This window comes from Bos indicus x Bos taurus, chromosome 29 (assembly GCF_003369695.1).
Source record: "Bos indicus x Bos taurus breed Angus x Brahman F1 hybrid chromosome 29, Bos_hybrid_MaternalHap_v2.0, whole genome shotgun sequence".
NCBI classification, from domain to species: Eukaryota; Metazoa; Chordata; class Mammalia; order Artiodactyla; family Bovidae; genus Bos; species Bos indicus x Bos taurus.
Window position 1 is genome coordinate 44,061,269 of NC_040104.1, and position 21,050 is coordinate 44,082,318.

The 21,050-nt window shown below is 42.3% G+C and overlaps 1 protein-coding gene across 4 annotated transcripts in view; it reads right to left on the minus strand.

Moving 5' to 3' along the window:
• The window catches only part of GRM5 (glutamate metabotropic receptor 5), a 643,881-nt gene that overhangs the window by 64,066 nt on the left and 558,765 nt on the right, over nucleotides 1–21,050 (minus strand). For all 4 annotated transcript variants that reach the window (XM_027531649.1, XM_027531651.1, XM_027531653.1 and 1 more), the window contains exon 8: nucleotides 13,514–14,453. In XM_027531649.1, the coding sequence (XP_027387450.1) occupies nucleotides 13,514–14,453 (940 nt within the window). The remainder of the gene's footprint in view (nucleotides 1–13,513; nucleotides 14,454–21,050) is intronic.

Genomic DNA, 21,050 nt, shown 5'->3' on the forward strand with positions numbered 1-21,050 from the left:
CCCACATCTCCTGTGTCTCCTGAATTGGCAGGTGGATGCTTTATACTGAGTCACCTGGGAAGCCCTTATATGAGATTAGACAGAGCAAAAGGAGGAGGGTGGGGGGAGAAAGGAGGAGAGGAAGGAGAACTATTATTATACATGAAAGTAGTATAAATCCTCATTATTCCTTGTTATAATAAAATGATATTATTAATAAGCATAATAAGTAGTAAAAATGGGTCAGCCAGATTTTTTTCCCTCACAAGCAGAATCTATACAGAAATTTTAACATCACCACTCATTGAGAAGATTTCAGGCAACCCTTAAAGTTCAGATTTTATCTCACAGGCCTCTGTGTACATTATTTATATGTAGCATAAAAGTAAATCATGTCAGGCTCAGCTGAAGGTATGACCACACCCAGAAAATACAGTACAGAAAAGAACGAGGGAGCAGTGCTCAGGGAGACTCCTTGGAGGAGAGTCCTTTTCCACGCCCATGTGGTCTTGTTTTTCTTAAGTTCAGGCCACAGTGTATAAGAGCTGGAATGGGGAATATCCATTTAGTAGTTAACACGCATGGGCTCTGAAACTAGCCTCCCTCTCTCCTACTTAGTCTGTATGGATGTGAGCAGATAAATTCACCTCTGCTTGCCTCAGTTTCCTCATCTGTACAATAAAGGTTAGAAGAGTTAATACTTGTAAGGGGTTCAGAGCAGTACCTGGCCCATAGCAAATGCTCAATAAATGCAATTATCCACTATCTTTAGTCCTTCTTTTTTCATTGTCAAATGCCAGTGTAGCTCAGACATCATTTTTTGTTATCTGTCCATCCATCCAGCCATTCATCCATTCATTTAGCAAGTATGTTTGCACACTGACTATGTGTCTGGTACTGTGCTGGGTGTCAACTACACAGAAAAAGTAAGACATGGATCCTGTGCTGAGTAAATCCATGGCATTGTGTGTGTGTGTGTACATGTGCACACATGCTTGTGGGTAAGAGGGTCACAGTTAAGCAGGTCATAACAACAAAGATGATAAATTCTGTGTAGGGAGAAGCTCATGTGGACTGGGAAGAGAGAGACCTAATGACCCTATAATGTCCCAGATGGTCAGGACAGAATTTCCAGTAGAAATGATGTTAAAAATGGGTCTGAGTTGGCCAAGTGAGAGTTGAAGGTGAGTGGGCCAGGTATATTCAATACCAATGGAGCCACCTTGATAGAGGCCTGAAAGCTGGAAACTTGTGAGCAGGTTGGTATGGAAAATCAAGCAGGGAGGGACGAGATGCAAGGATGGCCAGGGAAGGGGTTGTCGTATTATCAGGGGCCTTCCCTTCCAGGAAGAGAGAGCTCTTCTCTGTCCTATCTTAGCCAATAAAGAAGTCCTGAGGACATCTAAGTAGACATTGAAATTTATCAAATGATAAATAATTTTTATCATTTGAATTGGTTCCTTTGAAAAGTTTTGCTAATCCTTAATATGTACAATTTACTGCTTCTACATTTGGGCCCCTCTAGTCCCCTGTAGATTCTTAATAAGTATCCTGTATCCCTTTACTAAACTTCAGTCTACTCAGTTCAGTCGCTCAGTCATGTCTGACTCTTTGCAACCCCACGGACTGCAGCACGCCAGGCCTCCCTGTCCATCACCAACTACCAGAGTTTGCTCAAACTCATGTCCATTGAGTTGGTGATTCCATCTAACCATCTCATCCTCTGTTGTCCCCTTCTCTGAGCCTTCGATATTCCCCTGCATCAGGGTCTTTTCCAATGAGTCGGCTGTTCGCATGAAGTGGCCAAAATTTTACAGTTTCAGCTTCAGCATCACTTCTTCTAATGAATATTCAGGAAATATTGATTTCCTTTAGGATTTGACTGGTTTGATCTCCTTGAAGTCAAAGGGATTTCCAGAAGTCTTGTCCAGCACTGCAGTTCAAAAGCATCAATTCTTCAGTGCTCAGCTTTCTTTATAGTGCAACTCTCACATCCATACTTGAATACTGGAAAAACCATAGTTTTGACTAGACAGATCTTTGTCGGCAAAGTGATATATGCTTTTTAATATGCTGTCTAGGTTTGTCATAGCTTTTCTTTTAATTTCATGACTGCATTCATCATCCACAGTGATTTTGAAGCCAAAGAAAATAAAATCTGCCATTGTTACCCTTTTTTCCCCTTCTGTTTTCATGAAGTGATGGGACAGGATGTCATGGTCTTAGTTTTTTGAATGTTGAATTTTAAGCCAGCTTTTTCACTCTCCTCACCCTCAACAAGAATCTCTTTTGTTCCTCTTTGCTTTCTGCCATTAGGGTAGTATCATCTGCATTTCTGAGGTTATTGATATTTCTCCCGGCAATCTTGATTCCAGCTTGGGATTCATCTAGCCTGGCATTTCACATGATGTACCTGCATAGAAGTTAAATAGGCAGGGTGACAATATACAGCCTTGAAGTCCTCCTTTCCCAATTTTAAACCTGTCCATTGTTCCATGTCTGGTTCTAACTGTTGTTTCTTGACCTGCATACACGTTTCTCAGGAGGTAGATAAGGTGGCCTGGTATTCCCATCTCTTGAAGAATTTTCCACAGTTTGTTGTGATCCACACAGTCAAAGGCTTTAATATAGTCAATGAAGCAGAAGTAGATATTATTCTGGAATTCCCTTGCTTTTTATATGATCCAGCAGTTGTTGGCAATTTGATCTCTTGTTTCTCTGCCTTTTCTAAAATCCAGTTCATACATCTGAAAGTTCTTGGTTCACATACAATTGAAGCCTAGCTTGAAGGATTTTGAGCATTACCTTGCTAGCGTGTGAAATGAGTGCAATTGTATAGTAGTCTTAACATTCTTTGGCATTGCCCTTCTTTGGAATTGGAATGAAAACTGACCTTTTCCAGTCCTGTGGCCACTGCTGAGTTTTTCATATTTGCTGGCATATTGAGTGCAACACTTTAACAGCATCGTTTTAAGGATTTAAAATAGTTCAGCTGGAATTCCATCACTTCCACTAGCTTTGTTTTTAGTAATGCTTCCTAAGGCTTACTTGGCTTCACACTTCAGGATGTTGATTCTAGGTGAGTGACCACACCATTGTGGTTATCCATGTCATTAACACCTTTTTTAAAAAACAAACAAACAAACAGTTTTTCTGTTTATTCTTTCCACCTCTTCTTAATCTCTTCTGCTTCTGTTAGGTTCTTGCTCTTTCTGTCCTTTATTGTCCCCATCTTTGCATGAAATATTTCCTTGGCATCTCCAATTTTCTTGAAGAAATCTCTAGTCTTTCCCATTTTATTGTTTTCCTCTTATTTATTTGCATTGTTCCCTTAAGAAGGCTTTCTTAACTCTCCTTGCTATTCTTTGGAACTCTGCATTCAGTTGAATATATCTTTCCCTTTCTTCCTTGCCTTTTGCGTCTCTTTTTTTCTCAGCTATTTGTAAGGTCTCCTCTGACAACCATTTTGCCTTCTTGCATTTCTTTTTCTTTTAAATGATTCTGGCCACTGCCTTCTGTACAATGTTATAGATCTCCATCCTTAGTTCTTCAGGCACTTTGTCTATCAGATCTAATCCCTTGAAACTATTTGTTACTTCCACTGTATAATCATAGCAGATTTGATTTATATCATAGATGAATGCCTTTCCCTATTTTATTCAATAATGCCTTTCCCTATTTTATTCAATTTAAGTCTGAATTTTGCAGTAAAGAGTTCATGATCTGAGCAACAGTCAACTCCAGGTCTTATTTTTGCTGACTCTATAGAGCTTCTCAATCTTCGGCTGCAGAGAATATAATCAGTCTGATTTCGATGTTGTCTGTCTCATGATGTCCATGTGTAGAGTCTTGTGCTGTTGGAAGAGGGTGTTTGCTAGGACCAGTGCGTTCTCTTGGCAAAATTCTGTTAGTCTTTGCCTGCTTCATTTTGTACTCCAAGGCAAAACTTGCCTACTACTCCACGTATGTCTTGACTTCCTACTTTCCCATTCCAGTCCCCTAAGATGGAAAAGACATCTCTTTTTGTGTTAGTTCTAGAAGGTCTTTTAGGTCTTCATAGAACTGTTCAATTTCAGCTTCTTTAGCATTAGTGGTTGGGGCATAGACTTGGATTACTGTGATATTGAATAATTTGCCTTGGAAATGCACCAATTTCATCTGTCATTTTTGAGATCACTCCCAATTACTGCATTTCAGGCTCTTCTGTTGACAATGAGAGCTACACCATTTCTTCTAAGGGATTCTTGCCCACAGTAGTAGATATAATAGTCACCTGAATTACATTCGCCCAGGGCTCTCAGGTGACGCTAGTGGTAAAGAATCTCCCTGCCAATGCAGGAGACATAAGAGATGTGGGTTTGACCCCTGAGTTGGGAAGATCCCCGGGAGGAGGAAAAAGCAACTCACTCTAGTATCTTTGCCTGGGAAATACCATGAACAGAGAAGCCTGGTGGTCTACAGTCCATGGGGTCACAAAGAGTCCACCTCAGCAACTTAGCACACACACATGTACCTCTTAAAAATATATACATGTATGTACCTTTTCAGATTCTTTTCTGTTGTCAGTTATTACAAAACATTGAGTAGAGTTTCCTGTGCTATACAGTAGCTACTTGTTGGTTATCTGTTTTATATAGTGTGTATATGTTAATCCAGATACTTTTAATATCTCATTAGCTAGGTTGTGAAACTATTGTGTACATACACAAAATAACCCTCAGATCCCCAGGACCTAGCACAGTGCCTGGCAATCCTCAGTTCTCAGTAATTGCTTGTGAATAAATAATAAATGAAGAAGGCGTGAGGAATGCATGCTAAATGTTCTGAGTCCAGATGAGGGAAAGTCTAAGAGGTAGTTTAGTCTCATAGAGTTTCACTGAGGAACCTGGGCCTTGGAAGATAAAAAAGATCTGGAGAGAGAGAAGGAAGAGGCAGACAATTCTAGAGAGGGACAATTAGCATGCAAATCACTTCATCAAGACGAATCACCACTTAATGAAATCTAAGCAATTGGAAATCTTCAAAGCTCTAATAGTTGGATATATTGGAATTCACACAAGAGAGCCAATTTTCCGGGCAGATTGTAATTCGGGCGATGAACGTGAAAGGGCTTAGCCAGTTGCTTTAGAAAATAGCCTAAAGTGTGCCTTCACGACAATGTTAATTAGACCAAAGTTAATTAGTTAATTAAAACAAAAGTGGCAAATGATAGTTTCTAAAATTAAGGTGGAGACAATGCTAATGTCTCTGCCACCTGACCAGAATCCCCGGGGAGGGTTTTACCTTCTGAGAAAATTTATCATTTAGGGCTCTAGGCCTCTGCCATTCATTTAGCCACAAAAGGCCCACTGCTGCTCACAACCTTAGCCCTGTGACCCTGGCATTTCTGACTGTTGAAGGGCTAGAACTTTAGACTCATCCAATTCAATGCTTTATTTAGGTCAGAACTGGCTTTGTGTTCATTTGTCAATTTGCAGCTGAAGTGAAGGCCCTAAACAGAAGCATGGCATTATCTTCCTGACAGTGATTTGACGCTCACCATGTTGTGCTAGAAAATTAGGGTCTAGAACCAAAATGTTAATCACAGGGACCTCTATACATTGATGGCACAAATAATACATTTCTATATATATAAAAAAAATCTGTAGTGACTCACTCTCTTTTAAGTAAAAATCTCCCCTTGCTATTTCAGTGAACTGAATGACTGACTCCAGGCACTTTTGTTTTTTGTGCTCTAGGATGAGCCTATTTAACTTCTCAGGAAACTTTTCGATCTGTTAGAATTAGGCTCTGTGCTTCCCTTTGGTGTTCAGAGAACAAAAGTGATTCTCTCCATGATTGGAGGTGGAATTGGCTCTTTCTAGCCTCCTTCTCATTGAAGATAGGAACTATTCTTCAGGCCCCCTGAACTGTGTCTACTTTTTTGGCTATGGTGATGATTTCCAAAGAGAATCCTGCTTGTAATATCAACTCTCCACAACATTAGGAGAGTTACTTGAAAAAGTAGTGTTATGCTCAGCGAGCTTGGGAAGAGTTGGAAAAGATTGGTGTACACACTGCAAGGCTTCTCGGTGTTTATCTCCAGTAATAGAGTTTTTTCAAGCTTGTTTGACCAAATAATTTTTTTTTTCAAGGAACGGTTTGTGACACTAGCTTACCAAAGAATATATTCTGGGAAATGCTCTGCTCCAAAGCCAAAAAGCAGCAAAAAAGCTGCTCCATAACTTACTAGTCATGAGACTAGGGCAAGTGTTCTACCCACTCTGGACCTCAAACCCTTCATTTGAAAAATGGGAATAATTATTGCTTCTACTTTAAACATTTTGTGTTGTTGTTGCTCAATCACTCAGTTGTCTCCAACTCTTTGTGACCCCACAGATTGCAGCACACCAGGCTTCCCCATCCTTCACTGTCTCCTGGAGTTTGCTCAGACTCATGTCCATTGAGTCAATGATGCCATCCAAACATCTCATCCTCTTTTGCCCCCTTCTCCTCAAGCCTTCAAATCTTTCCCAGCATCAAGGTCTTTTCCAGTGAGTCAGCTCTTTGCATCAATCAGGTGGCCAAAGTATTCTGTGGCTGCTAGACAATTCTATTAGTATTACTCTGTGTGTGTGTGTGTGTTTGTGTGTGTATGCATGCTCAGTCACGTCTGACTTTTGTGACCCCATGGATGTAGCCCACCAGGCTCCTCTGTCAATGGGATTTCCCAGGCAAAAATACTGGAGTGGGTTGCCATTTTCTCCTGCAAGGGCATCTTCCTGACCCAGGGACTGAACCCGCATCTCCTGCATTGGCAGGTGGACTCTTTAGTACTGAGCCACCTGGGAAGCCCATGAGTATTACTACTACTGCTAAACTGCTAAGTGCTGCCACTGTCCATGGCAGACACTGCTCTTTGAGTATCCAACAAGCACCTGACACCTCCTCCCTCCCTTTCAGTTTCCATAATAGAAGATGTGAAAACTAAATGAAATGCATGCTTTCTTACACTCTCTTGCAGCTAGGGGTATCTATTATATGAGACAGTCTGGGCCAATAAGACTGAAAGGCAATTCTTAGGGGACTCTTAGAAGAATACTGCTTTCCCTCATAAGGGGATGCCATGCATGGAGCTCTCGCACATAAGACACCTGAGGAAGTTGCCTCTGGCATAGGTGAGCACTGGAGGAATGCCAGGAACAGTCTATCTGCATACTTTTTGTAACACGTGGAAGTGAAAAGCAAACAAGTCATATAAGTCTCTGAAAAGCAAGTTTACTTGTAGCTGAACACTCTTCTAAAAGATTTATCTACCATCTATTGAGTGGTTTCCTTGTGTTCCTAGGAAGCATTTAATACATATGAATTCGGCCACTCCTCACAACACTGTAATACCATTTCACAGATGAGGAAGCAGACCTTGTTCAAATTCACACAAAGGATGGACTAACCTTTGGAAATGTAGTCACTATAACCTCAGAAGTTATTAATATTTCTCATTTTAAATTAGGCAGTTAGTGTCCTCTTTTAAGTGTCACCGTCTGCCATGAAATGTGGAAGAGACATGTATAAGCCTTTTCAGAGAGAGGGCCCACACCCAGTGCAGATTTACAGCAACCAGTCCGGGTTTACGGCAGCCAGTGCGGGTTTACGGCAGTCAGTTCAGGTTTACGGCAGCCAGTACGGGTTTACGGCATCCAGGATGGGTTTATGGCACACAGTGCGGGTTTACAGCAGCCTGCCTCTCCATACACCATATAGAGGGGAGCAGGGCCAGGCAGGCATGGCAGCTTCACCCCAGAGACTGATATCCACAGACTTAGGTTACACCGTTAAGTTCATCCTAGATCCCAGTAGTGGGCCCATTGGCATATTACAGGATGCAAACCAGAGAAGCGCAACTAATGAAGGTGCTGCTGCTGCTGCTGCTAAGTCACTTCAGTCGTGTCCGACTCTGTGCAACCCCATAGATGGCAGCCCACCAGGATCCCCCATCCCTGGGATTCTCCAGGCAAGAACACTGGAGTGGGTTGCCATTTCCTTCTCCAATGCATGAAAGTGAAAAGTGAAAGTGAAGTCGCTCAGTCGTGTCCGACTCTGTGTGACCCCATAGACGGCAGCCCACCAGGCTCCCAGTTCCTGGGATGCTCCAGGCAAGAACACTGGAGTGGGTTGCCATTTCCTTCTCCAATGCATGAAAGTGAAAGTGAAGTTGCTCAGTCGTGTCCAACTCTTAGCGACCCCATGGACTGCAGCCTACCAGGCTCCTCCATCCAAGGGATTTTCCAGGCAAGAGTACTGGAGTGGGGTGCCATTGCCTTCTCTGCTAATGAAGGTAATTCAGACTAAAATGTGAAAATATTTGGAGCACCCAAGTCCACTTGTTTGCCTTTAAATAAGCCCCAGAGTGACAGGTAAGGTGATATACACTGGCCTCTAGAAAGCTATAAAAGGAGACAGAAATCCATACACGAGCAGTTATGTCTACAGTGTTCTGAATGTCTTGATTTTGGACCACAGAGAAGGAATCCTTAGTTCGAGGGCTCATGGTAGGTATAGAGGAATTTTTGTTGTTATTTAGTTGCTAAGTCATGTCCAACTCTTTGTGGCCCCATGGACTGTAGCCCACCAGTCTCCTCTGTCCATGGAATTTCCCAGGCAAAAATACTAGAGTGGGTAGCCATTCCCTTCTCCAGGGGATCTTCCCGACCCAGGGATGGAACCCATGTCCCTGCAATAGCAGGTGGATGCTTTACCACTGAGCCACCAGGGAAGTGCTATAAGAAGAATTTTAATTTGGATCTAATTTATTTCTTAGAATTATAGCTTCAAAACGGGGAGTTGCTGTGGAATATATGTGATGCAAGGGTATGCTAGCTTTCTCTGATCTTTCATCTTCTTTATGTCAAAAGTAGGTTCCAGCCTGAATATCTTGGTTAATGGCAGAAAGAAGTTTCTATATAATCAGAGTGTAGCCTATCTCAACTATAATCACATAGACAGACCAGCAGTTGCCAACACTGCGTACAGAAAAGCCAACACTAGCCAAAGTTCCCTCTGTAACTTCTTTGATATTCTAATACCCAGATGTACTGACTGCAAAATCTAATCATGAATAACTACATGACCCCATAGGGGAAACAAGTTAAAATACTGCCCCAAATCTTGAGAACTCCTATTTTGTATGGACTATCAAGTGGCGCTATGGTAAAGAACCAATGTAGGCAAGAAAGAGATGTGGGTTTGATCCCCTAGAGGAGGGCATGGCAACCCACTCCAGTATTCTTGTGTGCAAAATCCCATGGACAGAGGAGCCTGGCGGGCTACAATCCATGGGGTCGCAAGAGTCAGATACGACTGAAGCAATTTAGCAAGCACGCATGCCTTAGCATTATCAGTGAATTTTGTTGCTTATGTTGCCATTAGAAATGAGATAGTTGAAAACAGTAATTTAATATTACTAGAGGAATGTTGCTGCTGCTACTGCTGCTAAGTTGCTTCAGTAGTGTCCGACTCTTAGTAACCCCATGGACTGTAGCCCACTAGGCTCCTCCATCCATGGGATTTTTCAGGCAAGAGTACTGGAATGGGATGCCATTGCCTTCTCCGTTAGAATTATAGCAAAACATGAGATCTGTGGATGGGATTAATGATCCCAGTCTTGAGCAGAAACTGATGATCCCAGGAGTGAGCGCAGAGGGTATCTGTAATACAGATCACTGCAGACTTGGTCTTATGAAAGAACCACTAGGGGGCAGTAGTGTGAACACTTGAAGACAAGCAAAAAGTAGCTACCACATTACTACCTTCTCCAGTCCATTCATTCAACAGACATACCAACGATGATTGCTGAGTGTCATCTATGTGTCAAGCACCCTTCTCAGTACTTCTAGGCACTGGAGGCACAGTGATGAACAAGGTAGACAAGGCCTCCACTCCTAAGCTTACCCTGCAAAGGCTGTGCTCTTTAGTCGGGCATACAGCTGGACAAGGTGAAAACAGATACTCCATCAGGCCCAGGCTATATAATCAATATATCTATAGGTTTGTCCTGCCTTTTATGATGCTCTCTTTGTTAAGATCATCCTTATTGTGTACCCGACATAGATACTTTCAGGTGTGGAAAAAGATGGACAGTTGTTAAGTTAGTACACACCAGCAAAGTAATGCTGAAAATTCTCCCAGCCAGGCTTCAACAGTACATGAACCAAGAACTTCCAGATGTTCAAGCTGGATTTAGAAAATGCAGAGGAACCAGAGATCAAATTGCCAACATCTGCTGGATCATAGAAAAAGCAAGAGAATTCCAGAAAAACATCTACTTCTGCTTTATTGATTATGCCAAAGCCTTTGACTGTGTAGATCACAACAAACTGTGGAAAATTCTTCAAGAGATGGAAAAACCAGACCACCTTACCTGCCTCCTGAGAAATCTGTGTGCATGTCAAGAAGCAACAGTTAGAACTGGACATGGAACAACAGACTGCTTCCAAATCAGGAAAGGAGTACATAAAGGCTGTATATTGTCACCTTGCTTATTTAACTTATATGCAAAATACATCATGTGAAATGCTGGGATTTCTCTGGAAATAAAGATTAGAATAAAGCTGGAATAAAGATTGCTGGGAGAAATATCAATAACCTTAGATACGCAGATGGCACCACCCTTATGGCAGAAAGCGAAGAAGAACTCAAGAGCCTCTGGATGAAAGTGAAAGAGGAGAGTGAAAAGCTGGCTTAAAACTCAACATTCAAAAAACTAAGATCATGGCATCCAGTCCCATCACTTCATGGCAAATAGATGGTGAAATAATGGAATCAGTGAGGGACTTTATATTTTGGGGCTCCAAAATCACTGCAGATGGTGACTGCATCCATGAAATTAAAAAATGCTTGCTCCTTGGAAGAAAAGCTATAACCAACCTAGACAGCATATTAAAAAGCAGAGACATTACTTTGCCAACAAAGGTCCACCTAGTCAAAGCTATGGTTTTTCCAGTAGTCATGTATGGATGTAAGAGTTGGGCCATAAAGAAAGCTGAGCACCGAAGAATCAATGCTTTTGAACTCTGGTGTTGGAGAAGACTCTTGAGAGGCCCTCGGACTGCAAGGAAATCCAACTAGTCCATCCTAAAAGAAATCAGTCCTGAATATTCATTGGAAGGCCTGATGCTGAAGCTGAAACTCCAATACTTTGGCCACCTGATGGGAAGAACTGACTCATTGGAAAAGACCCTGATTCTGGAAAAGATTGAAGGAGAAGGGGACAACAGAGGATGAGATGGTTAGATGACATCGCCAACTTGATGGACATGAGTTTGAGTAAGCTCTGGGAGTTGGTGAGGGACAGGGAAGCCTGGCATGCTGCAGTCCATGGGGTTGCAAAGAGTCAGACAAGACTGAGCGGCCGAATTGAATAATAATAGCAAACACTTCAGTAGTACTTGCTGTTGTCGTTTAGTCACTATGTCATGTCCGACTCTTCGTGACCCCATGGAATGTAGCCCACCAGGCTCCTCTGTCCCTGGTACTTACTGTGTGGCAAGCACTTACATATATTTACTCATTTAGTTTTATAACAACTATATGTAATATGTGTTTCATTCATCAGAGGAGGAAATCGAGGTATAGAGAGGTCACGTAACTTGCCCATGGTTGGTCATACAGCTGGTGAGTGATGCTGCTGCTGTTCAATTCCATGCTGCCCAGCTCTGCACTCTGCTACCTCCACTAACATGTCTACTGTCTGCCTGGCCTTTGCACACACTATTTTTTTCACTCCTGACAATCCTGTGAGGTAGGTGATAGGATCTCAGTATGGCAGAGGAAGAAACTAAGGCTCAGAGAGAAATGGCAGTGCTACTGTTCAAACTCAGGACAAGCTGGCTTCAAGGTCAGTGCTCTTCACCATTGCTGCATCCTCTCTCTAAGGAGCCTACCCCGGTGAGTTTTGGGGTACTTAGGTACAGACTCACAACTTTCCCTCCAGCAACCTGTTTCTTTTATCTATCAGGATGCCTTGGAAGATTATATTTGAAGAGAGAGTTTAAAGAAAAGCTGATAAAATGAAAGCTTGGAAAAATAAATTTTCTTAGACAAAATAAAAGGCTGATCATGCAGAGCTGCAGAAAAAGAATGTTTGAGAGTGGAGTCAGGAAGATAGATGGAAAATATGCCTGAAGTTAGATATGTGGAAGGTCTTCTGTGTATAGACCATGGCATTTCCAGGATTTATTGAAGAAGTAGACGAAGTTATTTTTACTAAGGCTTACAAGTTAGTTGAAGACCTTTCACAGTATACATGGAAAGAGATGAGAGGCATACAGGAATCAGAAGAGAATTGAAAGAGGCAAGGAGGCAAGGTAACAATGCAAATGAGTTAGGCCGTGTGGATAAACTCCAAGCATTTTGTGAAATCTGTTTTAGTCCTCAGCAGACACAGTACCTTTACCATCACCCATCATCCAGGCTTTGATGAATTAGGGCTGACTGGAAAGTAGGACTTTTCATGCTGGCTAAATGATGGGGTAAGAGAATTGTTCAAGGATTCGTGTTTAGCTTTTTATCTTTCGTTTGAAAAGTATTTCTCTCCCACTTGTCTATTCAGATTTTCGGAAAATTCTCAAATCTCTGTAAGAGTTAGCGGATGATATTCTGACTGGTTCTTTTGAGATGTATTCTTAAATGTTATTCCCAGTAACAGTCTATGTAGCCTTTTTGACACCTCCATAATGGTTCTCAAGCCACTAAAATGATCTCATTGCCTTTTGAAGCGCTTTAGTCCCTCATATGGGGGCGAGGGGGCGTCCTTGCGTGTTGGCTTCAGATTCTTTTCTGATAGCGGTTGGCCAAAAACTGTTACCTGGGACACTGACCTTGGTGGGTGGGGCGGGACAACAGGCAGCGTGGGGAACTGGCTGCTTGTTAAGGCTGATTATAGGCAAAACCACTCTGTTGTTCTGCTCCTTTCAGCTCCTTAGACATGTCCCAGGGGTTCAAGTTGCCCCTTAAGAATGAAAAGACCAATCCTATATTCTTGCATCTCTGTGGCACAGGTAGTCAAGGGTTAGTCTGGGCTCAGGAAAGAGTCAGACTCGTGTGAGAGCAGACGGGTAAGGCTCTTGGTGCCCTGCTCTCTACACACTCTTTTCTGCTCTATTCTAGTGAGTCAGAATTTAGTCCACAGTGGATCTCTGTGCCCCTCACGACCCAGACACCCTGCCTTGCCTTAGTGACTTAGCTGTGCCCTCCCAGTCCTTCTGACCTCACTTCCCTTTGCCCTAAGTCTTTGCTTTTTTTCCCTTTATCTCAACTTTTAAGTTTCTAGGATTAGGCTGTCACTAGGTCCCATATCCACTTATAGGTACGTATCCAAGTCTTTCCACGAAAAGCATTCAAGGCTGATGTCCAAAACCCTTAGCCAGCACCCTGCCTCCCCTAGTTTTAGTTCCTCAGCTATTTTCCATGTAAAAGCCCCGGGAAACAAAGGCCACTGCTTCGGCCACAGGGGCCAGCCACCGCCCCCCCGCCGCCACACACACAGAGGCTTTACCTTAGGGTTTCCCCAGAGGAGCCCCTCCTCTTCCACAGGTTGACCAGGCTGCTGGACCTGCTGGCGGCGGAGGAGGACTTGCCGTCGCCCACGTGCATGCGCACCACTGTGGATGTGGTGAAGGCGCTGCGCACGTTCCTCTCGGGTTTGGCCAGGATGATGTACACCTTGGGCACGAACATGCAGCCGAGCGCCACCGTGGCGCTGAGGCTGACGGAGAAGCACATGGTGATGATCTTGTAGTTGCTGCCGAAGTAGATGGGCACAAAGGCCAGCCAAATGATGCAGGTGGTGTACATCGTGAAGGCGATGTACTTGGCCTCGTTGAAGTTCGCCGGAACGTTTCTGGTCTTGAAGGCGTAGAAGGTGCAGCTCAGGATCAGCAGTCCGTTGTATCCCAGAGGGGTGACGACCCCCAGGTTGGTGGTGTTACAGATCAGGTAGACCTCTCGAATGCTCGGGTAGTCATGCATTATATCCGGAGGCTCCATGATAAACAGGGCGACGATGATGCCCAGCTGAATGCATATGAGGATGAACGCGATCACCAGCTGGGCGCAGGCACTCATGAATCGGGGCTTTTTGGTACAGATCTTCTTCTTGCTGCCAGCCAGGATCCTGGCAATCCGATTGGTCTTGGTGACCAGAGCCGAGTAGCTCATGGCTGGGGAGAGACCAATGCCTATTCTTTGCAGGTAGCAATAAATCTGTTTGGGCTTTGCAATGAGGCAGAAGGTACACAGGTAGCCCAGGCAGATGCCAGCAAGGATAATGTAGCAGAGTTCCCTGCTGGAGGACTTGACTACTGGCGTATCTCGGTAGATGATGAAGATCGCGGTGACAAACAGGGTGGCCAGCAGGCCAAGGCAGGCAAACACCACGGCTGCAATGGGCTCGGGGTCACCCCAGCGGAGATACTGCACTGGGATCAAGTCACAACCTGCAGAGACACAGACACACAGTGAAGAAGAGGGAAGAAATGTGGATGTGGGTCACCTGCGCTAAGGTACAAGCAGATGCTTGTGACTCTCTCAGTTGGTCTCCAGTCGACCCTTTTAACTTCAGTATCCCATACTGCTCCTTTCCTCAGATATTCAGTCATTAAATATTTATCTTTAGATTATGAAATGTATACTCTGTGACAGGAGCTGTTCTGGGTTCTGAAAACAAAATGATAAAGAACGTATTCCCTGCCCTTAAACAAACAAATGTGGTGGGGAAGCCACTTTTAAAGACTCACAGGTGGGATAAGGGCCATGTTGACACACAGCAAGGATCTTGACTCCATCTGCAGATAGTAAAGTCTCCTTCAACAGGAATGAGCAAATGCAAGCGCTGAGGGTTAGCTTCCTTTGTGGATTTGGTTGTTTTTGGCAAACAAATCAATTGTACAGAAAGAGCTTGGGGGCATGGGAGGAGGTCATATACAGTAATGTGATGAGTGGCCCAAGATAAGCCCAGGATGTAGGCAGGAGGGGATCTTGCCCAGCAAAGAGTCTTAGATAGATGGGAAGTCATTGGAGGGATCTATGCAGAGTAGAGGAATGAGGTGGTCAGATTTGCGTGTGTGTGTTTTAAACATTCTTTGGATTGCTGTGTGGATTTTGGATCAGATAAAGGTGTAGAAAGATTTGAGAACTATTTGAAATGATAGACTGTTTACGCAGATGAGATGGTATGTGAAAGGTAAAGGCATCAAGATGACCAACGTTGGATCCATCTAAGCTATCTTTGACTCTACCACAAAAAACACAGCAATGTGGCAACATTTGGGTTATGTGCCTTCTTTTAAAATGTCTTTAGGACAGTGATTCTCAAGCTTGACTACACACTGTAATCACTTAGGTATTTTTTTAAGAATACTGTGGCTTAGGTTTTACTGCCAGAGTTTCTGATTTCACTGGCCTGGGCATCAGGATTTTTAAAAGGCACTCCAAGGGCTTCTAAGTGTGCAGCCAGAGTTGAGAACCATTGCTTTAGAAGGATCATTCCTGTCAATTAGATTTTTAAAACAGAATTGAGATATCTTTATTGAGTAAGCAGGAGAGGAGTTGGTTTTCCCTGATGGCTCAGTGGTAAAGAATCTGCCTGCAGTTCAGGAGACCAGGGTTTGATCCCTGGTTTGGGAAGATCCCCTGGAGGAGAGCATGGCAACCCACTCCAGTATTCTTGCCTGGAGAATCCCACGGACAGAGGAACCTGTTGGGCTACAGTCCTTGGGGTCGTAAAAGAGTCAGACATGACTGAGTGATTAAATAACAACAATGCAGCCAGACCAGATCCTAACTGATATAGGCATAACTTCCTATATCCCATGGTCAAGGGTGTTGTAGTAAGTGACTGAATGTCAATGGTTAATTGGAGCTAAGGGAGGCAGCAATAACAGTATGTAATGATGGTATGGGGGTGCAGGATTTGCTACCCCAAAATATGTCTCTTTGACATATTAATTATTTTAAGATGGTTATTTTCTAAGAAACTGCAGACAGAGGAAGAACTCTGAAAACCAAATAGGAGCCGCCTTTTTGTCAGAAACGTTTGCATTTATAAGGGAAATTTCTTTTTGTAAGGGGATCTCCCTCACTGTATAGAAGAGGAGGCTGAACAATATCGCTAGAAATTCTGATTGATGGAGAAGGCAAAGACTTAAATCTGCATAATGACCTTTGTTCCCCTTACTGCTGTGCTTTTTCTCCCCTTGCTGACTGTCACCACCCTTAACATCTTTTGTCTTTAACTGAGGATGGTATTTAAGGTAAGGGCTTTGGCCATTTTGGTGAGTTCCTCATTTTTCCTGAGTCTCTCCCCTGTCTACAGGTTATTAAGCTCTTCGATTTCTCTTCTTGTTGTCTCGTGTCAATTTTATTCTTAGACCAGCCAGAAGAACCTAGAAGGGCAGAGGAAAAATTCTTTCTCCCTGATAGTGACAAAGAAGTGTGTGGTTCTTTCAAAATATGTTTAAGGGCAGCTGTCTTGTAAAAAGGAATGGAAACATTCTTTTTCTTTTCCCTTATTTCTGACTTGCCAGTCTCTTTCTTCAAGATCTTAGATTCCAAATAGTATTATTAGTTTCTAATAAGATTCATTATGGGCTTAATAGGATTTGTGAGTTAGCTTAGGATCCCCAGCACACTTTACAAAATAGTTTCTGTGGGAAAATATATGCTTATTTAAAACACCTGTGCTTTTAACTTTAAAAAGTGTGTATGTGGATAGCCCAGAGAAAATATGAGCTATTTTATATAGTGTATAGAATTATAAATAAATGCATATCTCATTGCTAATGAATATGTGTGTTAGTCGCTCAGCCGTGTCTGACTCTTTGTGACCCCGTGGACTGTAGCCTGTCAGGCACCTCTGTCCGTGGAATTCTCCAGGCAAGAATATTGCAATGGGCCATTCCCTTCTCCAGGGGATCTTCTGACCCAGAGACCGAACCTGGGTATCCTGAATTGAAAGCAGATTCTTTACCACCTGAGCCACCAGGGATGCCCGCTAATGACTATACCTGTATCCACAGTTTAGGCAACCGTGTTCACATATGCTGTTTTTATGTAGGAATTCAGCTTCTGAAACTTTAGTATACCATAGGGTTAAGGTTCATATTTACAAATTTGTTCCTCATAGAGACTATTTTACAACAAGAAAATAGGGACCAATCATTTTTATCATTCTTCCATAACAGTTTATAATAGTGATATGGCAGTGAAATTTACCATATACTGTAGTTAATTCTCTAGGAGTCTATTTCCCCTCTAGGTCCTGAGCTATTAAATGACCATAGTAATTTACTTATAGAGGAAAGATATTATGTGGTACATGAAGCAGGAATCCCTTCATTAGCTAAAGAGAATCACTGTATTTATATAATTACATATATATATTTCCCTAATGGCTCAGTGGTAGACTCCACCTGCTGATGAGGGAGACGCAGTTTCAGTCCCTGGTTTGGGAAGATCTCCTGGAGAAGGAAACAGCAATGCACTCCAATATTCTTGCCTCAGAAACCCCATGGACAAAGTACCTAGAGGGCTATAGTCCATGGACTTGCAAAGAGCTGGACACGACTTAGCGATGAAACAACAACAAGAAAGGTTTTCCCTCGACTCACTTCTTTTTGTTACCCCATACTGTTTTACTGAATCTTAACTGTTTTTGTACAAATGTAATTAGCATACTAATTACTAAATGCTTTCTATATGATAAGATTCACACTATTTTTATGTCAAATATATTCTTGAACTCTTCATGTACAACCTATTAACATCATGTGTGAACCTAAAGAGAGCTCCACTAGATATGTGTTGGAAGAAATGTGTATAAGGGATGCCTCTAATATGTTGTGACTATTTTCAAAAACTTGTGAGAATTTATACATTCAAATGAGTGTTTTTTTTTTTTTTTCATTTGACATGAACCACTCCAAAGACTTTATGTTGAGTTTAATGATGCTGCCATTGCACAAAATACTTTTGAAGCTATTCTCTTGGAATAGTAAATTGGATTCTGATTAGAGCGTTATAATCACTGAATCTTATAATTGGATAAGATCTTAGAGTTTCCAAAAATGAATGTGCATCACAGTCACTGGGAGAGTCTAGAAAAGTACAACTCAAGAGTCTAAACTCAAGAGATTTCGAATCAGTACATGGGGGTGGGACAAAGGATTTTTTTTTTAATAAGAAGGCTCAACAATGGATGTGAGAGTTGGATCATAAAGAAGGATGAGCACCGAGGAATTGATGCTTTTGGACTGTGGTGTTGCAGAAGACTCTTGAGAGTCCCTTGGACAGCAAGGAAATCAAACCAGTCAGTCCTAAAGGAAATCAACCCTGAATATTCACTGGAAGGACTGATGCTGAACCTGAAGCTCCAATACTTTGGCCACCTGATGCAAAGAGCTGACTCATTGGAAAAGATCCTCATGCTAGGAAAGATTGAGGGCAGGAGAAGGGGGCAACAGAGAATGAGATGGTTGGGTTGCAACACCAACTCAGTGAACATGAAACTGAGCAAACTCTGGGAGAGAGTGAAGGACAGGGAAGCCTGGCACACTGCAGCCCATGGAGTCACAAAGAGTGAGACACAACTGACCGACTGAACAACAACAAAGTTCAGTGACTGTACAACTGGCCCTGGGTTGGCAGCCCAACCGTAGAGATCATCAAGCTGACTTCTCATCCAGTATATGAATGTCTTATATGACAATTCCCTGACCCTACCTCAGGCTTTCCATGAACTATAGTGTCTCAAGGCCAGGACTAGTAGGAGGGGGAAAATAGATTGGAAATTCAGGAGGTCTGGATGGCAGGTAGAGACTAGAGGTGAACTAAATGGTTAGAAAGCTATCACAATAGGGCGAGAACTAAAAGCCACTGTCCTGAGAACATTCAGCTGGTAAAGATATTTCAGGGCTAGTACTGAAAGAAATGATGATGTAGATAGATAGCAGAGTCAGGATAGAGGCTTCCAACCAAGCCAATGGCAGTGCTATTAACTGCGAAGAGGGCTGTTGGAAGAAAAGGATCACAGTTTATAGGCATGACATCTAGTCCCAGGTTGGACGTGTTGTATTTGAAATGTTTATGACCAGTGGAGCGGACAGAAGCAGAAGCTTAGGAGAGATATCAGGGTGGGAGGTAGAGCTTTAGGCATCATCTGTGAGTAGAAATTAGAGACATGGAAATGAATGTAATCAACAGGAAATTCATGGATATAGATTTAGAATTCTGAGGAGCCTGCAAGTCTGATGTGACACTGACCTCAAGGAATGGCAGCGGAAAGATGACATGCCAGGGAAGACATAAGCTAGATCAGCTAGAAGGAAGAAAGGATGTCAGAGGCCAAAGGAAAGTGGTTCCCTGGATGACCCACCACACCCCTTCTCTAAAGATACAGTTTATTTTTTTTTTCTTTTGCCTTCTTAAATCCTCACCCAAAGAACTTGCACAGGTTTCTGAGCTTCAGTTTCCAGAGCTCTTTCCTAGTGGCGTATTGCTCTCGTATGTACCCGTTTCCTATTCATGCTTGTGTTCAGTTGCTTCAGGTGTGCCCAACTCTTTGCAACCCATGGACTGTAGCCCACCAGGCTCCTCTGTCCATGGAATTCTCCAGGCAAGAAAACTGGAGTGGGTTGCCATTTCCTTCTCTAGGGGATCCTCCCGACCCAGGAATTGAACCTTTGTCTCTTATGTCTTTATTGGCAGGTGGGTTCTTTACCTCTAGTGCCACTTGGGAAGCCCCCTGCTTTCCCTACTATTACATCTAATTCCTTTGAGCAAGGGGTGGTATCCTTCCATTGCTGTATTCCTGTCATGGGACATGTTCTATCTAATCTCAGAATCTTGAGATACTGTTAACATTATTATATATTTAGATTTTCATTGATTACTGTCCCCACTTTGCATTGGTTTACAAACATCCGAACGCCCTGTTATTCTTCCTAAATCTCTTCCTTATATTCTTCTGTGAATTACTGGGTCTTTTCTCCAGTAATGGTTTTCTTTCTTTTTTATTTTAATCCCTGTTTCATTCTTATATATATGGTATATAAGAATATATATATTCTTATATATATAAGAATATATATATATGGTATATAAGTATAATGGTAAATTATTGGCAGTACTCAGTGTACTGGTAAGTCACGATTAGAAGGGTTTAGTCTAGAATTTTAGTCTAACTAAAGTTAGTCTTAGAAGTTAACTAAGAATGTATGGAATGTGTACTTTATATTTTATTATGCATTTAATCAGTTTAGCATATGCTTTCATATTTTAGATTAAAGAATCTTGATCATATCAGTGAAGTTCCCTCCTAACAAGCATATTAGAGTTTCTCAGAAGATGCACAAGTATTTCCTTTCTGAAAAGCACAGGAGGCATAAATTACAAAATCAAGGCCTGTTTTCTGATGACATTTATTTAGAAAGGTCTCCATTTCTCACTTTCCCCCCACCCCCACTTTCATGCCTGATCTGTATTCTGTGGTTCTCTAGTATAATCCATCCTTTCATAGCGTGCAGTGACATATATTGGAGATAACAAGAGTTTTTTGCTTTTCCATTACAGTTTATTGCAAGATACTTAATGTAGTTCCTTGTGCTGTGCATGGCATCTTGCTGTGTATCTGTTTCATGTATCGTGGTTTGTATCTGCTCACCCCTAAATCCTAGTTTATCCCTCCCCACCCCCTTTCCCCTTTGGTAACTACAAGTTTGTTTTCTATGTCAATGGGTCTGTTTCTGTTTTGAAAATAAGTGCATTTGTATCATTTTTTTTTAAGATTCCAAATATAAGTGGTATCATATGATATTTGCTTTTCTCTGACATACTTCACTTAGCATGATAATCTCCAGGTCCGTCCATGTTGCAGCAAATGGCATTATTTTATTTTTTACGGCCGAATAATATTCCATGATACATATGTATGTATACATGCCCATATATGTGTGTACATCTGTGTCGCGTCTTTTATCCACCCATCTGTCAGGGGGCGTTTAGGTCACTCCCATGTCTTGGCTGTTGTGAATAGTGCT